The 22421-nt window shown below is 44.2% G+C and overlaps 1 protein-coding gene across 1 annotated transcript; it reads left to right on the top strand.

Annotated features, from left to right (window-relative positions):
* The first annotated feature begins 7848 nt into the window (after positions 1-7848).
* On the top strand, positions 7849-20093 carry LOC144668546 (placenta-specific protein 9-like). The gene is made up of 4 exons (XM_078530683.1): positions 7849-8085; positions 13519-13598; positions 15414-15531; positions 18654-20093. The coding sequence occupies exons 1-4, from the start codon at positions 8028-8030 to the stop codon at positions 18662-18664; spliced, it is 267 nt and encodes an 88-aa protein (XP_078386809.1). The 5' UTR covers positions 7849-8027; the 3' UTR covers positions 18665-20093.
* The last annotated feature ends 2328 nt before the right edge of the window (positions 20094-22421 follow it).

Raw genomic sequence — 22421 nt, 5'->3', positions numbered from 1 at the left:
ATCCAAAAAGGTATTTCCTGACTTGAATGGGTTATTCTGAAACCAAGATGGCGATTGTCTCAAACCCAAAGAAAGTCTGCAAACAATAATCCAGGTTGTGGGTAATCAATGTAAGCCCAACACCATATTTGGAAGGGAGCTATGAGAACCCACATGGTAAGGCAGCCATGTTGGTCTTCCTATTTATTCTTTTAAGTGTTGTCTGCAAAATGACACAACTCAACACCTGCAGAAAGAGGAGCAACACCTGTGCCTTAAGTATTGGAGGCATGTAACATCATAAGATCACCAAGCTTGTTCTTTTTCAAGTCCACCAATACTGCAAACCGACCTCCTAGTAACAAGACTACAAGAAACTAACTTTGTGACCTGCAGAAAGTCCATCTCTTTGAGATAATCCTCTGGTATTCAACTTTGGCTACTGAATATGCCTAAACACACTGTAGTAATGAAAATGTCTTCTTCATCAAGCCTGCACCTTGTGTTTTCCAAGATGAGCCAATTACATGAATTCTGAACAATTCTTTTGTTATAGCTTGTAGACGTGCACTATCCTCTTTAATTGTATTTTCCTCAACTGTGTGTGAGTGAACAAGTGACGTAGTATTAGATTTTCGGATTGAGTGCATGAGTAAACAATTCTCTTTATTTAAACTAATGAAAAGCTTGCTGCTGGTCATTCAAATGGCCCTTTCCAAGAAAACACACATTACGGAGACTAAGGTAAGGGAACAGGGGTTCCAGTTCTCTCTCATCCATGTCCATAACATCCTCCAAGGAATCTTAGCAAAACTTTAAAACTTTAATCCAATTTACAATGGGCATGTCCAGCTCTGAGCTCTTACATGCTATGAATGACTTATCCTAGCAGTAAATGACCAATAGTCCATTGAGTACCTTTGAAGTCACTGTTGCAAATTGCATACATCAAGGATCCTTTTTTTATTCATTTATGGTATGTGGGCGTCGCTGGCTAAGCCAGCATTTATTGCCCATCCCTAATTGCCCTTGAGAAGGTTGTGGTGAGCTGCCTTCTTGAGCTGCTGCAGTCCCTGTCCCAGACCCACGGCGCTGTTAGGGAGGGAGTTCCAGGATTTTGACTCAGCGGAGGAACAGCGATATACTTCCAAGTTAGATGGTGAACGGTTTGGAGAGGAACTTCTAGGTGGTGGTGTTCCCATGTGCCTGCTGCCCTTGTCCTTCTAGATTGACCATTCCAGACCCACAGCAATGTGGTTGATTCTTAAATGCCCTCTAAAATGGCCTAGCAAACCACTCAGTGTAACAAATCGCTACAAAGTCACAAAAAAGAAATGAAACCAGATGGACCACCTGGCATCGACTTAGGCACCGGAAACAACAGCGGCAATCTCAGCCCTGTCGACCCTGCAAAGTCCTCCTTACTAACACCTGGGGGTTAGTGCCAACATTGGGAGAGCGGCACAGTGGTATACAGTCGGGAGGGAGTTGCCCTGGGAGCCCTCAACAATGACTCTGGACCCCATGAAGTCTCATGCCATCAGGTCAAACATGGGCAAGGGAACCTTCTGCTGATTACCAGGTACTGCCTCCCTCAGTTGATGAATCAGTGCTCCTCGATGTTGAACACCACTTGGAGGAAGCACTGAGGGTGACAAGGGCACAGAATGTACTCTGAGTGGGGGACTTCAATGCCCATCACCAAGAGTGGCTCGGTAGCACCACTACTGACCGAGCTGGTTGAGTCCTAAATGACATAGCTGCTAGACTGGGTCTGCAGCAGGTGGTGAGGGAACCAACAAGAGAGAAAAACATACTTGATTTCATCCTCACCAACCTGCCTGTCACAGATGCATCTGTCCATGACAGTATTGGTAGGAGTGACCACCGCACAGTGATTGTGGAGATGAAGTCCCATCTTCACATTGAGGATAACCTCCATCGTGTTGTGTAGCACTACCACCATGCTAAATGGGATAGATGTTGAACAGATCTAGCAACTCAAGACTGGGCATCCATGAGGCGCTGCGGGCCATCGGCAGAAGCAGAATTGTACTCGAACACAATCTGAAACCTCATGGCCCGGCATATCCCCCACTCTACCAGTACCATCAAGCCAGGGGGTCAACCCTGGTTCAATGAAGAGTGCAGGAGGGCATGCCAGGAGCAGCACTAGGCATACTTAAAAATGAGGTGTCAACCTGGTGATGCTATAACACAGGACTACTTGCGTGCCAAAGAGCATAAGCAGCAAGTGATAGACAGAGCTAAGCGATCCCGCAACCAATGGATCAGATCTGAGCTCTGCAGTCCTGCCACATCCAGTCGTGAATGGTGGTGGACAATTAAAAAACTCACTGCAGGAGGAGGCTCAACAAATATCCCCATTCTCAGTGATTGAGGAGCCCAGCACATCAGTGCAAAAGATAAGGCTGAAGCATTTGCTAAAATCTTCAGCCAGAAGTGACGAGTGGATGATCCATCTTGGCCTCCTCCAGAGGTCCCCAACATCACAGATGCCAGTCTCCAGCCAATTCGATTCACTCCACGTGATATCAAGAAACGGCTGAAGGCACTGGATACTGGAAAGGCTTTGGGCCCTGACAATATTCCGTCAACAGTACTGAAGACTTGTGTTCCAGAATTTGCCATGCCCCTAGCCAAGCTGTTCCAGTACAGCTACAACACTGGCATCTATTCGGCTATGTGGAAAATTGCCCAGGTATGTCCTGTACACAAAAAGCAGTAGCAGCAGTGTGTACCATCTACAAGATACACGAGAGGGATTCACCAAGGCACCTGAGACAGCACCTTCCAAACCCACGACCATTGCCATCTAGAAAAACAAGGGCAGCAGATTGATGGGAACACAACCACCTGGAAGTTCCCCTCCAAGTCACTCACCATCCTGGCTTGGAAATATATCGCCGTTTCTTCACTGTCGCTGGGTCAAAATCCTGGAACTCCCTTGCTAACAGCACAGTGTGTGTACCTACACCACATGGACTGCAGCGGTTCAAGAAGGCAGCTCACCACCACCTTCTCAGGGGCAACTAGGGATGGGCAATAAATGCTGGCCCAGCCAGCGAAGCCCACATCCTGTGAATGAATTAAAAAAAATGGTAGTGGTCGTGTGCTGTCTGAGGAGTCTTGGTGAATTCCTGCAGTGCATCTTGTAGATGGCTCACACTGTTACCACTGTGCGTTGGTGGTGGAGTGAGTGAATGTTTGTGGATGGGGTGCCAATCAAGTGAGCTGCTTTGTCCCACATGGTGTCAAGCTTCATGAGTGTTGTTGGAGCTGCACTGATCCAGGCAAGTGGAGAGTATTCCATCACACTCCTGACTTGTGCCCTGTAGATGGTGGACAGGCTTTGGGGAGTCAGGAGGTGAGTTACTCACCACAGGATTCCTAGCCCCTGACCTGCTCTTGTAGCCACAGTATTTATATGGCTAGTCATGTTCAGTTTCTGCCCAATGGTAATCCCCAGGATGTTGATAGTGGGGGATTCAGCAATGGTAATGCCATTGAATGTCATGGGGTGATGGTTAGATTCACTCTTGTTGGAGATGGTCATTGCCTGGCACTTGTGTGGCACGAATGTTACTTGCCACTTGTCAGCCCAAGCCTGGATATTGTCCAGGTCTTGCTGCATTTGGACATGGACTGCTTCAGTATCTGAGGAGTCACAAATGGTGCTGAACATTGTGCAATCATCAGCGAACATCCCCACTTGACCTTATAATGGAAGGAAGGTCATTGATGAAGCAGCTGAAAATAGTTGGGCCTAGGACATTACCCTGCAGTGATGTCCTGGGACTGAAATGATTGGCCTCCAATAACCACAACCATCTTTCTTTGTGCCAGTTATGACTCCAATCAGCAGAGAGTTTCCCCCCTGATTACCATTGACTCCAGTTTTGCCAGGGCTCCTTGATGCCACACTTGGTCAAGTGCTGCCTTGGTGTCAAGGGCAGTCACTCTCACCTCACCTCTGGAGTTCAGCTCTTTTGTTCATGTTTTAACCAAGGCTGTAATGAGGTCAGGAGCTGAGTGATCTTGGTGGAACCCAAATTGAGCATCAGTGGGCAGGTTATTGCTAAGCAAGTGCTGCTTGATAGCACTGTTGATGACCCCTTCCATCACTTTACTGATGATCGAGAGTAGGCTGATGGGGTGGTAATTGGCCGGGTTGGATTTGTCCTGCTTTTTGTGTACAGGACATACCTGGGCAAATTTCCACATTGCCAGCTAGGTGCCAGTGTTCTAGCTGCACTGGAACAGTTTGGCTAGGAGCGAGGCAACTTCAGGAGCATGTCCCCAGTACCATTGCCAGAATATTGTCAGGGCACATAGCCTTTCCAGTATCCAGTGCCTTCAATTGTTTTTTGATATCGCGTGGAGTGAATCAAATTGGCTGAAGACTAGCATTGGCGATGCTGGGGACGTCTGGAGGAGGCTGAGATGGATCATCCACCCGGCACTTCTGGTTGAAGATCGTTGCAAATGCTTCAGCCTTATCTTTTGCACTGATGTGCTGGTGTCCCCCGTCATTGAGGATGGGGATATCTGTGGAGCCATTTGTGATAACGGTCATCATTAGACTTTTAATTCCAGATTTTTATTGATTTCAAATTTCACCATCTGCCTGGTGGGATACGAACCTGGGTCCCCAGAGCATTACCTTGGGTCTCTGGATTACTAGTCCAGTGACAATGACGGTGACCACCACGCCACCGCCTCCCCCAAATAGCAGTGTGATAATTGCCATGGATAGCAATGTGATTGTGACCAGATTGTCTGTTTTCAGTTATCTTGGCTGTAGGATAAATGTTGGTCAGGAAACCAGGGAGGAGTCCCCAGTCTTCTTCAAACAGTGCTTTGTGATCTTTTACATCCACCTGAAAAAGCCGATGGAGCCTTTCAGTGTTAAAATAGAAGCAAAATGCAGTGGACAGTGGAAATCCGAAATAAAAACAGAAAGTTCTGGAAAAACTCGGCAGGTCTGGAAGCACCTGTTGGGAGAGAAACAAAAGTTAATGTTTCGAGTCAAATAAGACTCTTCTACAGAACTTGCAGACCTGCTCAGTATTTCTAACACTCTGTTCTTATTTCCTCCTTTCAACAGACAGTGCAGGACTGCCTCAGTACTGCTTGAAATGTCAGCCTGGGGATGTAGTCAACACTCTGGGGTGGGACTTGAACCTAAATCTACGATTACTGGCTCAGTAACATAACCGCTACACTTACCAAGTTCCTGAATGACCAACTGTTGTTAATGAATAGCCCATTGTTTAGTGTCTGAATGAAGCTTCAGTACTTCGCATCTTGCATATTAATTACCATTTGTTTGTCTACAGAATGCACAGAAATGAACAAAGAATTAGGAACCATGACAAACCTTGAATCCCAATTTTTAAACCATATTCCTTGTTAAAGGGATTAACCAATTTGTAGTCTTGCTGAAAGAATGCTGTATACTCATGGCCTTTAGTTCTATTGTCACACAATAAGTTTATGGCTATATTAACCCACTCTGCTCATCATTTTAATGACTTGTACCATGTCATCTTCAAATTTCTTTCCAATTAGGAAAGAATTTCAGATCCCTAATCCTTCTGTTTAGTTCAACAGCAGCAACAACAACTAGCATTGATTTAACACCTTTAATGCAATGAAGTGTCCCAAGGTTCTTGAAGCTCAGATCCTCAGGTACAGAGATTGTTGTCACTTTTCTGCAATCACTCTTCAATGCATCAGGGTGAAGTTACTATGTCCAAAATTACCCAGGACTTTCTAAATACCTCACAAATGCATTCTGCGAGGCAAAAAACTCCAGTTCTGATTTATAATCAAGTTGAATGTTTAATTCTGATTAATAGCAGAAAGTCTTGCATTTATATAGCACCTTTCATGCCCTCAGGATTGTAGTAGAAGAACCCAGTACATTAAGGGGTAACCTGGGACTGAGGACAGCACTGCACACCGGTGATGTAAGGAGGCACCTGACCTAGAGCTTTGGTCAGCAGTGTGGAGCCAGGAAGCAACATGTAAGGACATGTCATGCAGCCCTTTCCATAACTGTACTCTCTACTGTAAATATGTTCAATAATGTTCATAAATACTTCTTGGTAACTGCTGCAAGGTTGCTTAATGATGTCTAAGCAGTACACACCATATGTGCTGACAACCCAACAAAACAAGGATGTTCCAAAGCACTTTACAGCCTTTTTTACACTTTTGAAGTGTAGTTACTATTGTAATGTAGCAAACACGGCAGCCAATTTATCTACAGCAAGCTCGCACAAACAGCAATATGATGACCAGGGTAACCTGTCACTGGTGAGGTTGTTAGAGAAACAAAAATTGACAAGGAGACTGGGAAGAACTCCCTTGTTCCTCTTCAAAATAATGCCTTGGGATCATTTATGCCAATTGAAGAGACAAACCTCAATTTAACATCTCATCTTGAAGATGGATAAAAGTATTGGTCTTTATCAGTCCACTGGGCTATGATCAAATGCCATCAGCCTCCTGAAATGTTCCGACATAAGAACATAAGAAATAGGAGCAGGAATGGCCATTCAGCCCTTCGAGCCTGCTCTGCCATTCAATGAGATTATGGTTGATCTTCTACTTCAATACCATTTTCCTGCACTATCCCCGTATCCCTTGATGTTTTTAATATGTAGAAATCTATCGATCTTACTCTTGAACATAATAACTCAGCCTCCACAGCCCTCTGGGGCAGAGAATTCCAAAGATTCACTGCAATAAAGAACATAAGAAATAGGACCAAGACTTTACGGGTTGTGTGAGAGTTTCCGAGATTCTTCCTGAACAGTAAACCTCTTGCCTGTGATGGTTGAATTCCCTTAATTCCTGGTTCAGTGTCAGTTCTTGAAGTAAACAGCCATTGTTTGAGTCCAAGTTTATTAGGGCTGATTACAGTAAAGCGTTTATTTTCTAAATTTACCAGAACACACAGGGCTCATCACTCAATCCCCTCACAAAAATCACTAGCTTTATATTCCTGCTCACATGGTGGATTAAACAGTGTCTGGTGCCTGGGATATTTAAACTGTGGCCTCTGCCTAATGTTTATCAATCAATACGTTGACTATGAAAGGAAATTGGTTCATACCCTCCCTGGAGAGGGAATACTGCAATGTCATAACATATGGTACTCAGTCTTGCAGGGTAGGAAGATCCCAAGTACTGTGCCATACTGTGTAAGATGTTCCCAGGTTTGGTCCACAGTCTGTGCTGATCTCAGGAAGGGCAACAGGTGAGAGGCTACAAATGACTTTAGCATGCATGGATAGGGAAGCTCAAGCAGGGTTTCCTGATCCCCCATGGCCACTCTCCACCTCCATCTGGTGGAAGTATTAGGGGTTGGGCTCAACTGTGACTGCCCTTATGGTCAGAGTCATAAACTCATTGCACTGCTGTAATGTAGCAGCCAATTTTCACAGAGCAAGATCCCACAAACACCAATGAGATAATGATCATTTAAGTTGTATTTTAAGTGTTGGTTGAGGGATAATTACTGGCCATGGACACCAGGGAGAACTCCCTGTTCTTCTTTGAATAGTGCCATGAGATCTTTCACATATACCTGTAAGGGCAAACGGGGCTTCAGGCTTTATTGCCCCAATAGTGAAAATTAAAATTAAGCTTCTCCCTCCCCCCCCATCCCTCATTCTCCCTGAAACTCTACCAAATATGATTCCTTAGTCAAACACCTGGCTGGTCAAAGAAAAACATTCTATTCTCACTTGAGCTATTAGCAATCGTTTCCAGGGCTGCTACAATCAAAATAAAAGCTGCGAGGAGTGATAAAGCTACAGACCACTCCCAGGGTAGGAGTGGTTTAAGATTTATATAACCACAGCCAGCAATTCAAACGGAAGGGCGCAGTTTGGAGCTGGAACCTGGAAGATATCCAGCACAAGTCTTTTTTTTTTTCCCCTTTCTCCCTGCCAGGTTGAGATTCTGAAGACAGGAGAGGGAGACTGAAAAACCCAGTGATCGAGGCTGAGTTCAACATGCGGGGCGTGTGGGCTGTATCTGGAATCTTGTTGCTTCTTGGACTGGCCGCGACTGGTAGGTGATGGTCACTGGAGTCACTTTTGGATTGCTCGGGTCTTTAAAACGTTTCTTGGGATTTATTTATTTAACCAACCCCGTGATGAAGTAAACATTACTTTTTTCCCCCCAATGTGATTTGCTTCTTACATTCCTATTTCTCTTCTTTTTTTTTTTGGTGAACTTATTTCATTTTTTGTTGGATTTAAAGCTCCGGGGTGTAATGAGGAACATGGAAACATTTTAAGGTACTAATTGTTTTAGAATGCAGAGAGAAATAAGGCAGTGCTGAAAATTAGGAGAGGACCAAACAGCAGACAAGTTCAAAACATTGAAAGAGAAACGTGTTTGGTTGAGAGAAAATGTAAATTAAGAAATAAGGCATATAAGAGGGAGAAAACAGATTTTTGGATAAAGGGATGGTTGAGGGGTGGGGCTAGACTCTGGAGAGTCGAGTGTTTACTCGACACTATCCCAATCCATTTATCCGGAGGGGTCCAAAAATGCCAAACAGTTGCTTTGTATATCCCAGGGGTGACTATGGAAGACAAGTGTGCCCAGTTCCTCATGCATCCTAAGGGCGACTATGGGAAATAGTATCCCCAGATTTTCAGTTGTGACAATTGGAGATATTGGTCTCAGTCCCCAATGTGCCCCAGGGGTGACTATAGGAAACAATGTCAGCTCCCAGTTCCTCTGTATACTCCAGGAGTAATTTATGAGAGACAGTGGTCGCAGTCCCCAATACATGTCAGGTCAGATTAGTCTTTAAACATGTCACGGAGCTGTTGGAGGAGAAACGGAGAACTCTAAACTCCTAGTGTGGCCCAGGACTGCCTGATCAAAGCCAGTTTCCAAGTCCTGAACCTTCATTACATTTCACATTAATTACAAGGTGGAGCCCTTCACAGCACCTTAATTATAATGTAACTGCATTGCAGTGGGCATATCCCCCTCATTGTAACTTGCTTTTCTTACACTAATTATTAATGGATTACACTTTAATCATCATTATAATAAACTCATCACAACATACATTTATTATTTTGTCCTTGTTGCATTCCACCGTTATAACTTCCCCCATGTGCAAATGCTTCGCATTGCAAAGTCTTTTTGATTACATTGCTCTTTTTACACTATATAACCTAATTTTTAAGATAACGCAACAGAGTTTGAATCTGTGCCGAAGATAATGTCTCTTAATAGTTCTGTTGTGTGCATTTTAAGCATTCTTGTTATTCAGACCTGGTAAAGAAATTACTGCGAATGGCCCATGGCCTGGCCGAATCTCAGCCCTAGTTCTTAGGGCTGGTCCAGCTGATGTCTTGCTTACTTTGGTGTAGGGAGCCCTCTGACGCTGAGACCTGTGCATAGCACTGAACCTAGGACATTCTTCCTGGTTGTCCAAAGGTCTTTAAAGGGTAATTGTATTTCAGACTATCTTCTGGTTGATATTAATATACACATTTTGTTTAAAAAGAATAATGAATTTAGATTTAAAAGCCTAATTAGACATCATTGTTCTGCCTAGCAAGGATCCAAGTTGGGATTTACCTGGTGCAGTGAATTAACCAACTGAAAAATTGGGGAATCTCGGAAAGAGTAAGGATTTTGAGAGCTTTAAGAAAGTTTAAATCAGGAAATGGCAAAAAATACATGTTCAGAAGTTATTTTGCAGTTTGTTGCTGGTATTTATTTGCAGGGAAGTACCTCAGTGCACTGGGGTTGCTGGCACAGTACAGCAACTCCTGGGGTCCGAGTGGTTTGCAGAGTCTTTTTGTTTTGGTTATTCTGCAAATTGGAATTCAGATACTTGATGCAACCTTTTTGTAGTGAGGCCTGTGGGCATTCGCATTCAGATATAGTCTGGACACCCAAAACGACATCTGAGTCTATAACCATCATTCAGGAACATAGGTCACACAACACAAGAGACAATGCAGTTCTACTTGTTATGACAAATAGATAATAATCAGCCATTGCTAAGATAATGATGCAATCGTAGGATAGTAGAATCATACAATGACACAACATAGGAGACCATTCAGCCCATCATGCCTATGCCAGCGGTTTGAAAGGGCTATCCATTTAGTCCCACTCTGCTGTCCTTCAAATATTTATCCAATTCCCTTGTGAAAATTATTATTGAATCTGCTTCCTTTCAGGCAATGCATTCCTGATTACAACAACTCTGTGTAAAAGATGTTTTCCTCGTCTCAGCTCCTGTTCTTTTGTTAATTGCCTTAAATCTGTGTCCTCTGGTTAGTGATCATTCTGTCACTGGAAACAGATTCTCCTTATTTATTCAATCAAAATCATTCATGATTTTGAATACCTCTATCAAATCTCCCTTGCTCTAAGAGAATAACTCCTCTAGATAACTGAAGTCTTTCATCCCTGGTACCATTCTAGTAAAGTTCATCTGTGCCCTCTCTATAGCCTTGACATTATTCCTAAAGTGTGGTGCCCAGAACCGGCTGCAATACTCCAACTCTGACCTAACCAATGCTGCATAAAGGTTTAGCATAACTTTCTTGCCTTTGCACTGTATTCCTCTATTTATAAAGTCGAGGATCCCTTATGTCTTTTTTCACAACCTTCTCACCTTGTCCTGGCACCTTCAAAGATGTATGTGCATTTATTCCCTGCTCCATCTCTTCTTGTGTCCCTTTAAAATTGTACTATTTAGTTTATATTGCTTCACCTCATTCTTCCTATCAGAATGAATCGCTTCGCACTTCTCCATGTTAAATTTCATCTGCCATGTGTCTGCCGATTTCACCAGCCTTTGTATATCCACCTCAAACCTGTTGCTATCCTCTTCACTGTTTACTATATTTCTGAATATGTAGCATCTGCAAACTCTGAAATTAGACTTTGTATGCCTAACCCGAGATCATAAAGTTGCAGCTCAGTTGGTGGCAATTTTGACTAAGAATCATGGAAGTTGTGGGTTCAAATCCCACTCAAGGAATTGAGCACAAAAACCATGACTGACGCTCCAGTGCAGTACCGAGGGAGTGCTATCTATTGGTTGAGACATTAAACCAAGGTCCCATCTGTCTCTCAGGTGGATGTAGAAGATCTCATGGTGCTATTTTACCATTTCCTAAAGGCACTTGGGGATGGGCAATAAATACTGCCCGTGCCAGCGATGTTCGCATCCCATGAACGAATATAAAAAAAACAACTTAGAAGAAGAGCAGGGGAGTTCTGGCCAATTATTCCTCAATCAACATCACAAAAACAGATTATCGGGACATTTTCACGTTGCTGTTTGTGAGAGCTTGCTGTGTGCAAATTGACTGCTCTGTTTCCTAGATTACACTTCAAAAATTATTTCATTTTGAATATCTCTAGGTATTCACCTCTAGGTGAAATCTAGGTGTAAATGCGCTTTTGGACATTCTGTAAAGCACTTTGGGACATTCTGTGGTCATGAAAGGTGCTACATAAATGCAAGTCTTTATTTTTTTTCTTTTTACTAATATATATCAAAAAGCGCAGTGGCCTTTAAACTAACCTCTGAGGGACACCACTGTAATCTTCCCTCCAGTCTGAAAAACAACCATTACTCTCTGCTTTCTGATCTTTAGCTAATTATGTAGCCACCGTTCTTTTAATCCCATGGGCTTCAATTATGCAAACAAGTTTATGATTCAGTACTTTATCAAGTGTACTTTTGAAAGTCCATATGCACATTTTTTTAATAGTTTATTCTTTCATGTTGCTGGCTAGGCCAGCATTTATTGTCCATCCCGAATTGCCCTTGAGAAGGTGGTGGTGAGCTGCCTTCTTGAACTGCTGCAGTCCCATGTAGTGTCGGTACACCCACAGTGCTGTTAAGGAGGGAGTTCTGGGATTTTGACCCATCGACGGTGATATCGTGTGATATCGTTCCAAGTCGGGAAGGTGTGTGGCTTGAGGGGAACTTGCAGGTGATGTTATCCCCATCCATCTGCTACCCTTGTCCTTCGAGGTGATAGAAGTGGCTTTGGAAGGTCCTTGGCACATCCGTCAAACTGCCCTCATCAACGCTTCTGTTACTTAATCAAGTTAGTCAAACACCATTTGCCTTAAACAAATCTGTGCTGGCTTTTGTTTGTTAACCCATATTTTTCCAAATGCCGATTAAATTTGTGTGGCTTATTTAAAAATTTCCAACACCAATGTTGGGCTGACTGGCCTTTTGTTAATTCCTGTTGCTATGATAATAACACTATGGCCAGAAATTTTCCACCGTGGAGGGGGTTGTGTGGGTGCGGGCACAAACTCAATTGGCGCCCCCGATCAGGTCCACACCGCCATTTTACATGGGCGGGCCAATTAAGGCCCGCCCATCGTGCCGCGCGCCCAGAAGCGCTGAGCGCTCCCTGTGCGGGTGGGGGGGGTGGAATTCCCTGAGTGGTTCCCTGTGCTCTTTCGCACATGCGCGCAAAAGAGCGCAGAGATCTCCCTGAGGCACAAAGGTGCCTCAGAGAGATTTGTTTAAGTTACAGAAATTTGAATAAGGTGGGTAAAAAAATTTAAGGACATGTCGCCTCATGTGAAACTGTCACATGAGCTGGGACATGTCCATTATTTATTTCAAAAAGTCTTATTTAAATAATAAACCCTTCATGAAACCTCAACCCGCCCGTGGATGAGGTTCCATGAAAAATGCAAAGGCCGCCTGGGCTCTTCACCTGCCCTCCAGCCTTAAGGTTGGACGGGCAGCTCAGTTAATTACTTTAATTACTTTTTAAACAGGCCTTAATAGGCCTTTGACAGTTCGGCGGGCGTGCAGCTGAGTCAGCTCCGCGCCCGCCGAGCTGAATGACGTGCGGTGACGTCGGGACACCAGCGAGCAGGCCCCACCCCCACCCCCACCACCCCACTCGCCGATGGGAAAACGCTGCCCAGCGAGTACTTCCTGTTGCTATGGAAATTATGTTGCAATAGGGGTTATGATCCTTTGCTCCGTGTGAGCTCTGATCCCTTTTGGAAGAGTGGGGTTGGGGAGCTGGCTCAACTGGATGAGCTTCTATTGCCAGTGTTAATGTGGTGAAAGGCCAGTTCCTATTGGTAAGATAGCTGTGTAATAATACAGGACACAGAAAAGTGATGTTGCTGTAACGATGAATATTATGTGCCAGCACAGATTACTGGAGGTTAAAAGGCAGCGTGCAGACTTTTTTTAGTCACACCTAGATTTCCCCAAGCATTTATATTTGTTCTCTGGAGAAACACTTTATTATGATAGAAAGCAACGAAACAGTGGCAGCGCTCAGATCACAGTGCAACATGAGCTTAAAAGAATTCATTTTCACATATGGTGAAGTGTTCTTAGTTACATCTGCTACCGTTTACTACCTGAACTGCTGGAAAGAGGCAAAATGAGTGAGTCAGATGGAGGATGAACAGTGGAGAGAAGAAAATGTATTAATTCAACAATGGCACTGCTTGTTTCAGAAGCAGACCCACAGAGAGATGACACAGACTGGTGCGAGCGTGACAAGGCACTCCACAAACGGTTGGATATTGTAGAAAAGGTAACAAAAGCCCATTCCCTGTTTTGAGCGTAGCAACACTAGGTTATGGTACATATAAGAGATGCTATAATGATGTTTCCAGAGAATTTACATTGTGGTTACATTCAGCCCAACTGATCAATGCCTGTAATTCATGCTCCACATGAGTCTCCACCCAGCCCGTTTCACCTAACATAAAAGCAAAATACTGCTGATGCTTGAAATCTGAAATAAAAACAAAAAAAAAATGCTGGGAAAACTCAGCAGGTCTGGCATCATCTGTGGAGAGAGAAACAGAGTTCACATTTTGAGTCCAATTTGACTCTTCTCCAGAACTAGAGAGCAGTAGGAAGGTGATGGGTTTTATGTTGTTGAAAAAGAGGTGGAGGGTAGGTGAAGCAAAAGAAAAGACCAGGGATAGGTTGGAGGTCAGGAGAAATCTAATGACAAAGATGTCATGGAACACAAGGCAAAGGGAGTGGTAGTGGTAGTATTAAAGACTAAAGCAGGTGTTAATAGTGGAATAAAGGTCAGAACTGTCTGAAAGCAAAATAGCAGATGGTGTTAACAGCAGAAAAAGGATCAGTGCTGTCTGAAAGCAAAACATGAGAACAAGATACAGGCTGGCCATGGGCCGGGGGGGGCGGAGGGGGGGGAAATCAAAATGGAGGACAGAGTTCATGGTCTGACATTGTTGAATTCAATGTTGAGTCCAGAAAGCTTTAAAGTGCCTAATCGGAAGATGAGGTGCTGTTCCTCCAGCTTGTGTTGGGCTTCACTGGAACATTGTAGCAGGCCGAGGACAGGAATGTGAGCATGAGAGCAGGATGGTGAATTGAAATGGCAAGCGACAGGAAGGTCGGGGTCATGCTTGTGGGCTGGGCGAAGGTGTTCCACAAAGCGGTCACCAAGTCCGTGTTTAGTCTCCCCAGTGTTTCACTTAATCCTTTCCACAGGATGAACAAAAGGACATGTTTCAATCTCCAATTTAAAAAAAAAACTGAAATAAAAGTAAAACATGTTGGAAATGTAGTCAACTGCTGAATGTTTAAAAGAGGTTATAGGTTAACACTTTAGGCGGGGGTTATTCAGAGTTGGTTATGGCTCAGCGGCCAGCACTTTTGCCTCTGAATCAGATGATTGGGGGTTCAAGTCCACTCCAGTGACTTAAGCACAGAATATTGGCTGACAGTACAGTAATGAGGGAGCATCATCTTTCAGGTGAAATATTAAACAAACCATCTTAGCTGAAGATAAAAGATTCCAGGGCACTCCTGGAAATGAAGGGGCGTTCTCCCCAGTGTCCTGGCCTCAACTCATATCACTAAAAAATAAATTACCTTGCCATTAATGCAAAAGCAAAATACTGCGGATGTTGGAAATCTGAGCTAAAACCAGAAAATTCTGGAAAGCAGGTCGGGCAGCATCTGAGGAGAGAGAAACAGAGTTAATGTTTCAGGTTGATGACCATTCGTCAGAACTAGAAACAGTTAGAGGCAAGTATAGAGGCAGTGAAAGGAGGGGAAAGAACAAAAGGGAAGAGTTGTGGCAGGATGGAAGGCAGGAATAATTAAATGTCAAGACAAGTGGAAATGGCAATGGGACAGACATTAGGTTGTTATTTCATTGCTGAGTTATGGGACCTTGCTGTGCACAAATTGGCTGCCATGTTTCCCACAGTTCAAAAGTACTTCATTGGCTGTAAGGCACTTTGGGACATCTTGAGATTGTGAAAGGCACTATATAAATGCAAGTTCTTTCTCTTACTAGCCAGTGGTAGATGAATTTTGATTGATGTTGCTTCCTTTTTTCCTCTCCGTCTCTCGTTTACTTCAGAATATAGAACGAACGGTCAATCACTTGGAAGCTGAAGTATCTGCCCTGCTCAGATTCATCGAGGCTTCAAACCCCCCACTTCAACTGGGAGCACCGACCATCGACATTTTTGAGAATGGTGAATGCGGTTTGTCGAGTAACTTCCTTTCTTTTTGATATGAGTGAATTCGTTGTTGTTGGGCTGAGGGCTGTTAGCGCTGGGAGATGGATCACGTTCCCCTCTCAGGCACCAAGAATCAGCATGAAAGCACTGACAGGCCATGTGCTGCACTGGTTCATCACAGAGTCAAGTGCCTGCTACTCTGTTCTGATAAATTTGGCCTAGCGTACAAGTCACACTTTTCCATTTCACTCACCGGACATACTGGTGACCCTTAGTTGGTTTGTATTTTGGGCCCATGCCCACTAGAGGCTGGTTGAAATCAAAATTCGTATTTATGTACCATATATGCTCAAGTAATAGTCAATTGTGTAAAAGTCGACCCCCACTCCCACCCCCCAACCTTTGGCCAAACAATCCTTAATTTTTCATGTACTTCAATTCATTATTCGTTAAAACAATTCATTTTAAAAATTTATTCTTTCATGGGATGTGGGTGTCGCCGGCAAACCAGAATTTGTTGCCCATCCCTAATGTGCCTTGAACTGAGTGGCTTGCTAGGCCATTTCAGAGGGCAGTTAAGAATCAACCACATTGCTGTGGGTCTGGAGTCACATGTAGGCCAGACCAGGTAAGGATGACAAATTTCCTTCCCCAAAAGGACATTAGTGAACCAGATGGGTTTTTGCCACAATCAATGATAGTTTCATGGTCACCGTTACTGAGACTAGCTTTCAATTCCAGATTTTATTGATTGAACTTAAATTCCACCAGTGGCTGTGGTTGGATTTGTACCCATATCTCCAGAGCATCAACCGGGGCCTCTGGATTACTGGTCCAGTGGCATCACCACAATGCCACCATTGTCCCTCGCACATGCGGATTCAGTGCAATCCCCCCGCACCAAGGCTTAGGTCAAGGGCTGGGAACCATCAGCGAGATACTTTCCAGTGGCGCGGCTCTTCCCTTTTCCTGACCCCCGAGCAGTATTGAAACTGCAGGCCCAGCTGATGCTGCCACTTCCTCTCCAGGCCTGTGAGGGGTGGGGGTTGGGGTTGGGGAGGCTCCCTGAAGCTGGAGCACAGCCTGATGAAACCGTATCCGGGAGCGGCCCCGAGCTTGGTGCCTCTATGGGATTTTGGTGGGAGCACCGTGTTGACGGGTCATTACGTTCGCCCAACACCCAATGAGCACAGTAAAAGCTGATCAATCTGGAACCAAGCGCCATGCTCCCTGAGAGACTGGGAGCTCCATGTCCAGTTCAAAGGTCATGGAACCAGAAAAAAGAATCCTCATTGTGACGGTTAGCTAGAACCATAGAAACCGTAGAAAAGTTACAGCACAGAAGGAGGCCATTCAGCCCAACTTGTCCATGCCAGCCTGAGGACACCCAGGTGCCCTTTCTAATCCCACCTTCCTGCACCCAGCCCATAGCCCTGCAGCAGCTAGCTGGTATATGAAGAATCGATTAAGCCCTGGCAATGTGTTTGGAAGCAAAGATAAATTCCACGGTTTAGGATTGGTTATAGACAGGATTTCAAATGATGAGAATGCTAATCAGGTGTCTCCATGCGTCTCAATAATGGCTTCCCCCATTACCTTTAGTTAAAAGTAGGTCCCTTGAAAACATTACCTGTATAAAAGTCAACCCCCTAACTTTTTGCCTAAAAATGATTCAACTTTTACATGAGTATATATGGTATTCAATAAAGCTTGACCACATATTAGCAGCCATGAGCACAAGATGCAAACCAGACCCTGATTTGGCACTAATTAAGGGACGAGTATGGCTGGTGAGTGAAATGGAAAAGAGTAACACTGCTGTGCTTGGAGGTAGGCTTCTCAATCCCCTAATCTGTCAGCCGATGCCTCCTACTCACCTATTTGTTTTTATATATTCAATGGAGTCAGGCAGTAAGATCGGGGAGTTGAGTGGTACATGAGCCCGTGTATTATTATGCTGGCCGCAGCATATGTTTAATTCACAGAAACAACTCCCCCTCCCTGACGCTCACTCTCTGAGTTCATGGGAAGAAAGGCCATTGGAGCAAGTGTTGGATGATAGCTGGCACCTGTTCCGAGCAAGGAGTTCTGTTCTTGGAAAAGGAGCTGGGGTTTTGTGGTGTGGGTGAGTGCGAGGGTGGGTGGGGGCAGCCTCTAAAAGTGGCTTTGTTGAGGGCTAATTTGGGAAATGCAACACCTGGGGTGGGATTTCCCAGCCCCGACACCGGCGGGCATCCTCACGGGTGGGCAGGACGGGAAAATTTGGAGAGCCGTTAAAAGTCAACGGCTTCCCAACTTTTCCTGTCTCGCCTGCGATGATGCCCGGCGGTGTAGGAGCTGGAAAATCCCACCCCTGATGTGTTACCAGAAGGGCCAAAAATTCCATCCCCGGTTTGTGGTGAGTTAGCTGGCCTTTACCGGGCTGCAGCAACTCCTGCCTGAGTGTGTGTGTGAATACACGGAGTTGCATGTGTGTATGTTGCATATGTATATTTGTGTGTACGTGTACATACAGGTATAAGTGTGCGTGCATGCACAGGTATATGCATATATATGTGTGTGTGCAAGCATAGGTACATTTGTATTTGTCTGCATGCACAAGTATATGTGTGTATGTTTGTGTGTTCTTGCATGAGTACATTTGTGTGTGTCTGTGAGTGTCTGTACATGCAGATATGTGTGTGTGTGTGCATGCACAGGCATGCAAGTATGTATGTGTGTGTGTGCATGCACATGTATGTACGTATGTGTATGTACATGCAGGTATAAGTGTATATGTGTGCATGTACAGGTAAATGCATGTATGTTTGTGTGTGTTTGCACACGTAGGTACATTGTATGTGTGCAGGTATATGCATGTATGTTTGTGGGGGGGTATATGTGCATTCAACATCTGGATGTTGGACAAGGGCAGGATCAGGCTGAAATAAGTTGCTAGGATCAAGCCCAACCATGAGGCCCTCATTGTTAAGCAGCCAACCAATTCTCACTGTGGTCACATATTAGGATGAAGGGCCAGAGGGCATTTTGGACCCTGGCATCAGTTGGCGCTATGAAGATAGGAGGGGAGAATAAAACTGGATAACAAATCAAGTGGTTGATCTCTGTCTAACTCCCATTATTTTCGTATTCACCAGGTTTGTACTGAACGTCACGATGCCAGTCTCCATTCTGAAAGGCAGTCGTAGAACGATACTCGCATCAAGAAACATATCAGCAAAATGACATTCAAAAAATGTGTCTGTCACTGATTGCAACAGCTATTTCCAATATAAACTGTGTCGTGTTCCTTGCATGGGGCTATATTGAGCAACTGCTGAATGTTCATTGGACTTGGAGCATCCGTTACCAGGGTAACGTGGGAACCTCAAATATTTGCAGCCCTCACAGGGCCTAGGTTAAGTTTGGCAGTTTTCTTTATCTTAGTTTGATTTACTCTCACTTTTTGAAATTTCTTTAAAAAATAATTACAAGATGAGTTGCAGCAGTAATCCACTAATCTGATACTGGATAGTTTTGCTGGTACCACATCTCCAGTGAACACCAGACATGTAACCCAGCCTGTCCCATGTGAACAATTTCAAAGGACGGAAGGTTTGTTGTTGAGGAAAAAATTTGTGATCTTGTGTAGGAATACAAAGTCTGTACAGAACAGAAACAAGCTATTATGTCCAACAGAGTAATACCAGTGTTTATGCACCACACAAGCTTCCTCCCACCCATCTAACCCCATCAAATATCCTACTATTCCTTTCTTCCTCATGTTCATTCCTAGATTCCCTTTAAATGCATCTATGCTATTTGTTCAAATGCTCCTCAGCTGATATTATTAGCGGTTCTCTTTCCTCAGTTACTGTCCCTCTTCCCTTCAAATCTACATCATGACACCTCTCCTCAAAAAAAAACAACCCTTTATCTCTCCGTCCTTACAAACTACCACCTCCTTTCCAATCTCCGGAGTCACTGAACGTGGTGTTGACTTCCAAATCTGTGCCTGTGCTTCCTGAAATTCCATGTTTAAATCCCTCTAACCAGGTTTACATCCCTGTCACAGTAGGGCCGTGTCTCTTATCAAAGTCATAAATAACATCCTATGTTCCTGTGCCCATTGTAAACTATCCCTCATCATCCTTTTTGACCTCTCTGCAGCCTTTGACATGGTTGACCATGCCATCCGTCCCCAATGCCTCTCTACTGTTAAAATTCTCAACCTTGTTTTCAAATCCCTCCATGGCCTCGCCCCTTCCTATCTCTTTAACCTCCTCCAGCCTCACAACCCTCTGAGATATCTGTGCTCCTCCAATTCTGGCCTCTTGAGTATCCCCAATTTTAATCACTCTAGCATTGGCATCGTCCCTTCAGTTGCCGAGGCCCTAAGTTCTGGAATTACCTCACTAAACCTCTCCACCTCTGTTTCCTCCTTTGGGACTCTCCTTGAAACCTGCTTTTTTAACCAAACTTTTGGTCACCTGCCCTAATATCTCCATATGCAGCTTAATGTTAAATTTTCTTTGCCACTGCTCTTGTGAAGCACGCTGGAACTTTTTAACTACATTAAAGATGTTATATAAATGCAAGTTGTTGTTGTGATCCACATTCCGACCACTGTCTGGGTGAAGAAGTTTCTCTTGGACTCCTTATTGGTTTAATTGATGACTATATTATCTTTATGGTCCTTAGTCCTGGTCTTGCCCGAAAGTGGAAACATCTTTATGCCTATCCTGTAAAAACGTTTCATAATTTTGAAGACTTCCATCACCTTATCAGAACTTCTGTTTTCTACAGAAAAGGGCCCCAGCCTGTTCAACCTTCCCTAATAGGTATCTTGATAGAACAATGGCAGCTAAGTATTACTTAGTTGAAGAAGGGGGGAAAAAATGTCAACGGGCAGAACTTTTCCCTCAGTGGGTGGGCGTGCACCTGACCCGAACGGGAGTAAACTGGTGTGCGATGACGTCGGGCGAGCGTCCCGACATCATCGCGCGATCTCACGATATTTCGTTCGGCGGCCACGCACAAGAGGCAGTAGCGCGCGCCCGCCAACAACTAAGAGGCCTATTAAGGCCCCTAATCAATTAATTAAATGGAATTTTTCGCTACCTATCCAACCGTTCGGTTGGCGGGCGGGCGAATAGGCCAAACGGCCTTTGCACTTTTTGCACAACTTCATCCATGGACTGAATAAATTTATTGTAAAGATATTGGAGATGAGAGGAAGATGGTTGTTTGACTGGGCCTGGGTAGTTGGTCTTGTGATAGAACGTCCAGAATATATCCAATCAGCATTGACAGGCCGACAGGCCCACTCAACAGGTGCCCCCTTCCAATAGCTTTGTGGGTAGTGGTGTTACTTGTTGCAGCTCAGAGGCCCAAGATTGGTGCAGGTTTGGCCAATACCAGTTGGGCCAGCAGTGCCGGTGCTAGAGGGTAAAGGAAGCCCTGATTCCAGCTTCTGACCTCTTGTGTGGAGCTTAGGTGATCAGCTGTGCAGCCCACCTCGGACTGATAGCCAACAAACAAGCTCGGGGTTATTTTAAGTGTAAAAGGGGTGAAACCTGGTTGGCTGCCCAATGGAAAGTAACGGTGACTGGTGCTATTTTGCCCGTGTTATACTATCACTAAAGGTTAGTGTCAGGGTTCACCACATATGAAGGACGATTAGTTGGACAAGGGAGCAGGAGGCAGCCAGGATCCATGGAGTCATCACCCAGTAACAGTAAGTCTCTTTAGGGTAGAAGGGGAGAAAATTACCTGTATTGGTATTGGGCTTTCCTGCTGTGAAGTTTGCTTCTCTCTATTGTCCCCTTGCCTTACTTTGCAATGTAGTGCTCTGAAACCAAAATGCCACTTCCAACCTCTGAAGTTCATTCCGATGAGACACAGAAAACTAAAGACTCCAGGCAAATAAGTCACACATAAAACATGCCCATGCAATTGAAAGAAAATGTATAAAGGCGCAGTACGAATGAAATTCCTTGTTAATCAGGGTGAGAAATATTTTTGCCAAAATAACTTGAGTATGTTTTCTTTACACTTGGCTACCAGTTGACTCGGGAAACATTCAAGGATCTTAATGAAGGAAATCTTTCAAAATTATCGTACCTCCTAATGAAACATTGCATGAATGTAAATGCCCCAGTGACCATGAATGCAGTTGAGGGTGCTGCACTGAGCCATACAGACTAAAAAGGGACAGATTGAACTGCTGGCTTGTCCTGAACTATTGAATCTTGGCCTGGCCAGTAGTTCCCAAGCAAATTATAGATGAGGGAGACTGTTTTGACCCATCTTAATTCACCTATCTTGACAATAGGAACACTGCCACCTGCAAATTCCCTTCCAAGTCACGTACCATTCTGACTTGCAAATTCTTACACTGTCAGTGAGTCAAAATCGAGGAACTCCCAGGAAAGAATATAAAGAACAGCAAAGAATGACAAAAATATTAATAAGGAGGGAAAAATTAAAAGTACGAGAGGAAGCTAGCTAGTAATATCAAGAGGGATAGTAAGAGTTTCTATAAATATTTAAATAAGAAAAGAGTTAACAAAGTGAGCATTGGTCCTGCAGAAAGTGCATCTGGGGAATTGATAATGGAAAGTAGGGAGATGGCAGATGAATTACACAGGTATTTTGCTTCGGTCTTCACTATAGAGGACACAAGTAACATTCCGGAAATAGCTGTAAATCAGGAAATGGACGGGAGGGAGGGACTCGGGAAAATTACAATAACCGGGGAAGTGTAATTGAGCAAATTGTTGGGGCTGCGGCTGACAAATCTCCAGGTCCAAATGGACTTCACCCTAAGGTCTTGAAAGAAGTGGCTAGTGAGATAGTTGATGCATTGGTTTTAATTTTCCAAAAATTCCCTAGGTTCCAGGAAGGTGCCATTAGATTGGAAAATA

This window comes from Cetorhinus maximus, chromosome 27, assembly GCF_964194155.1.
Source record: "Cetorhinus maximus chromosome 27, sCetMax3.hap1.1, whole genome shotgun sequence".
Classification (NCBI taxonomy): Eukaryota; Metazoa; Chordata; class Chondrichthyes; order Lamniformes; family Cetorhinidae; genus Cetorhinus; species Cetorhinus maximus.
This window is presented reverse-complemented; position numbering and strand designations above follow the sequence as displayed.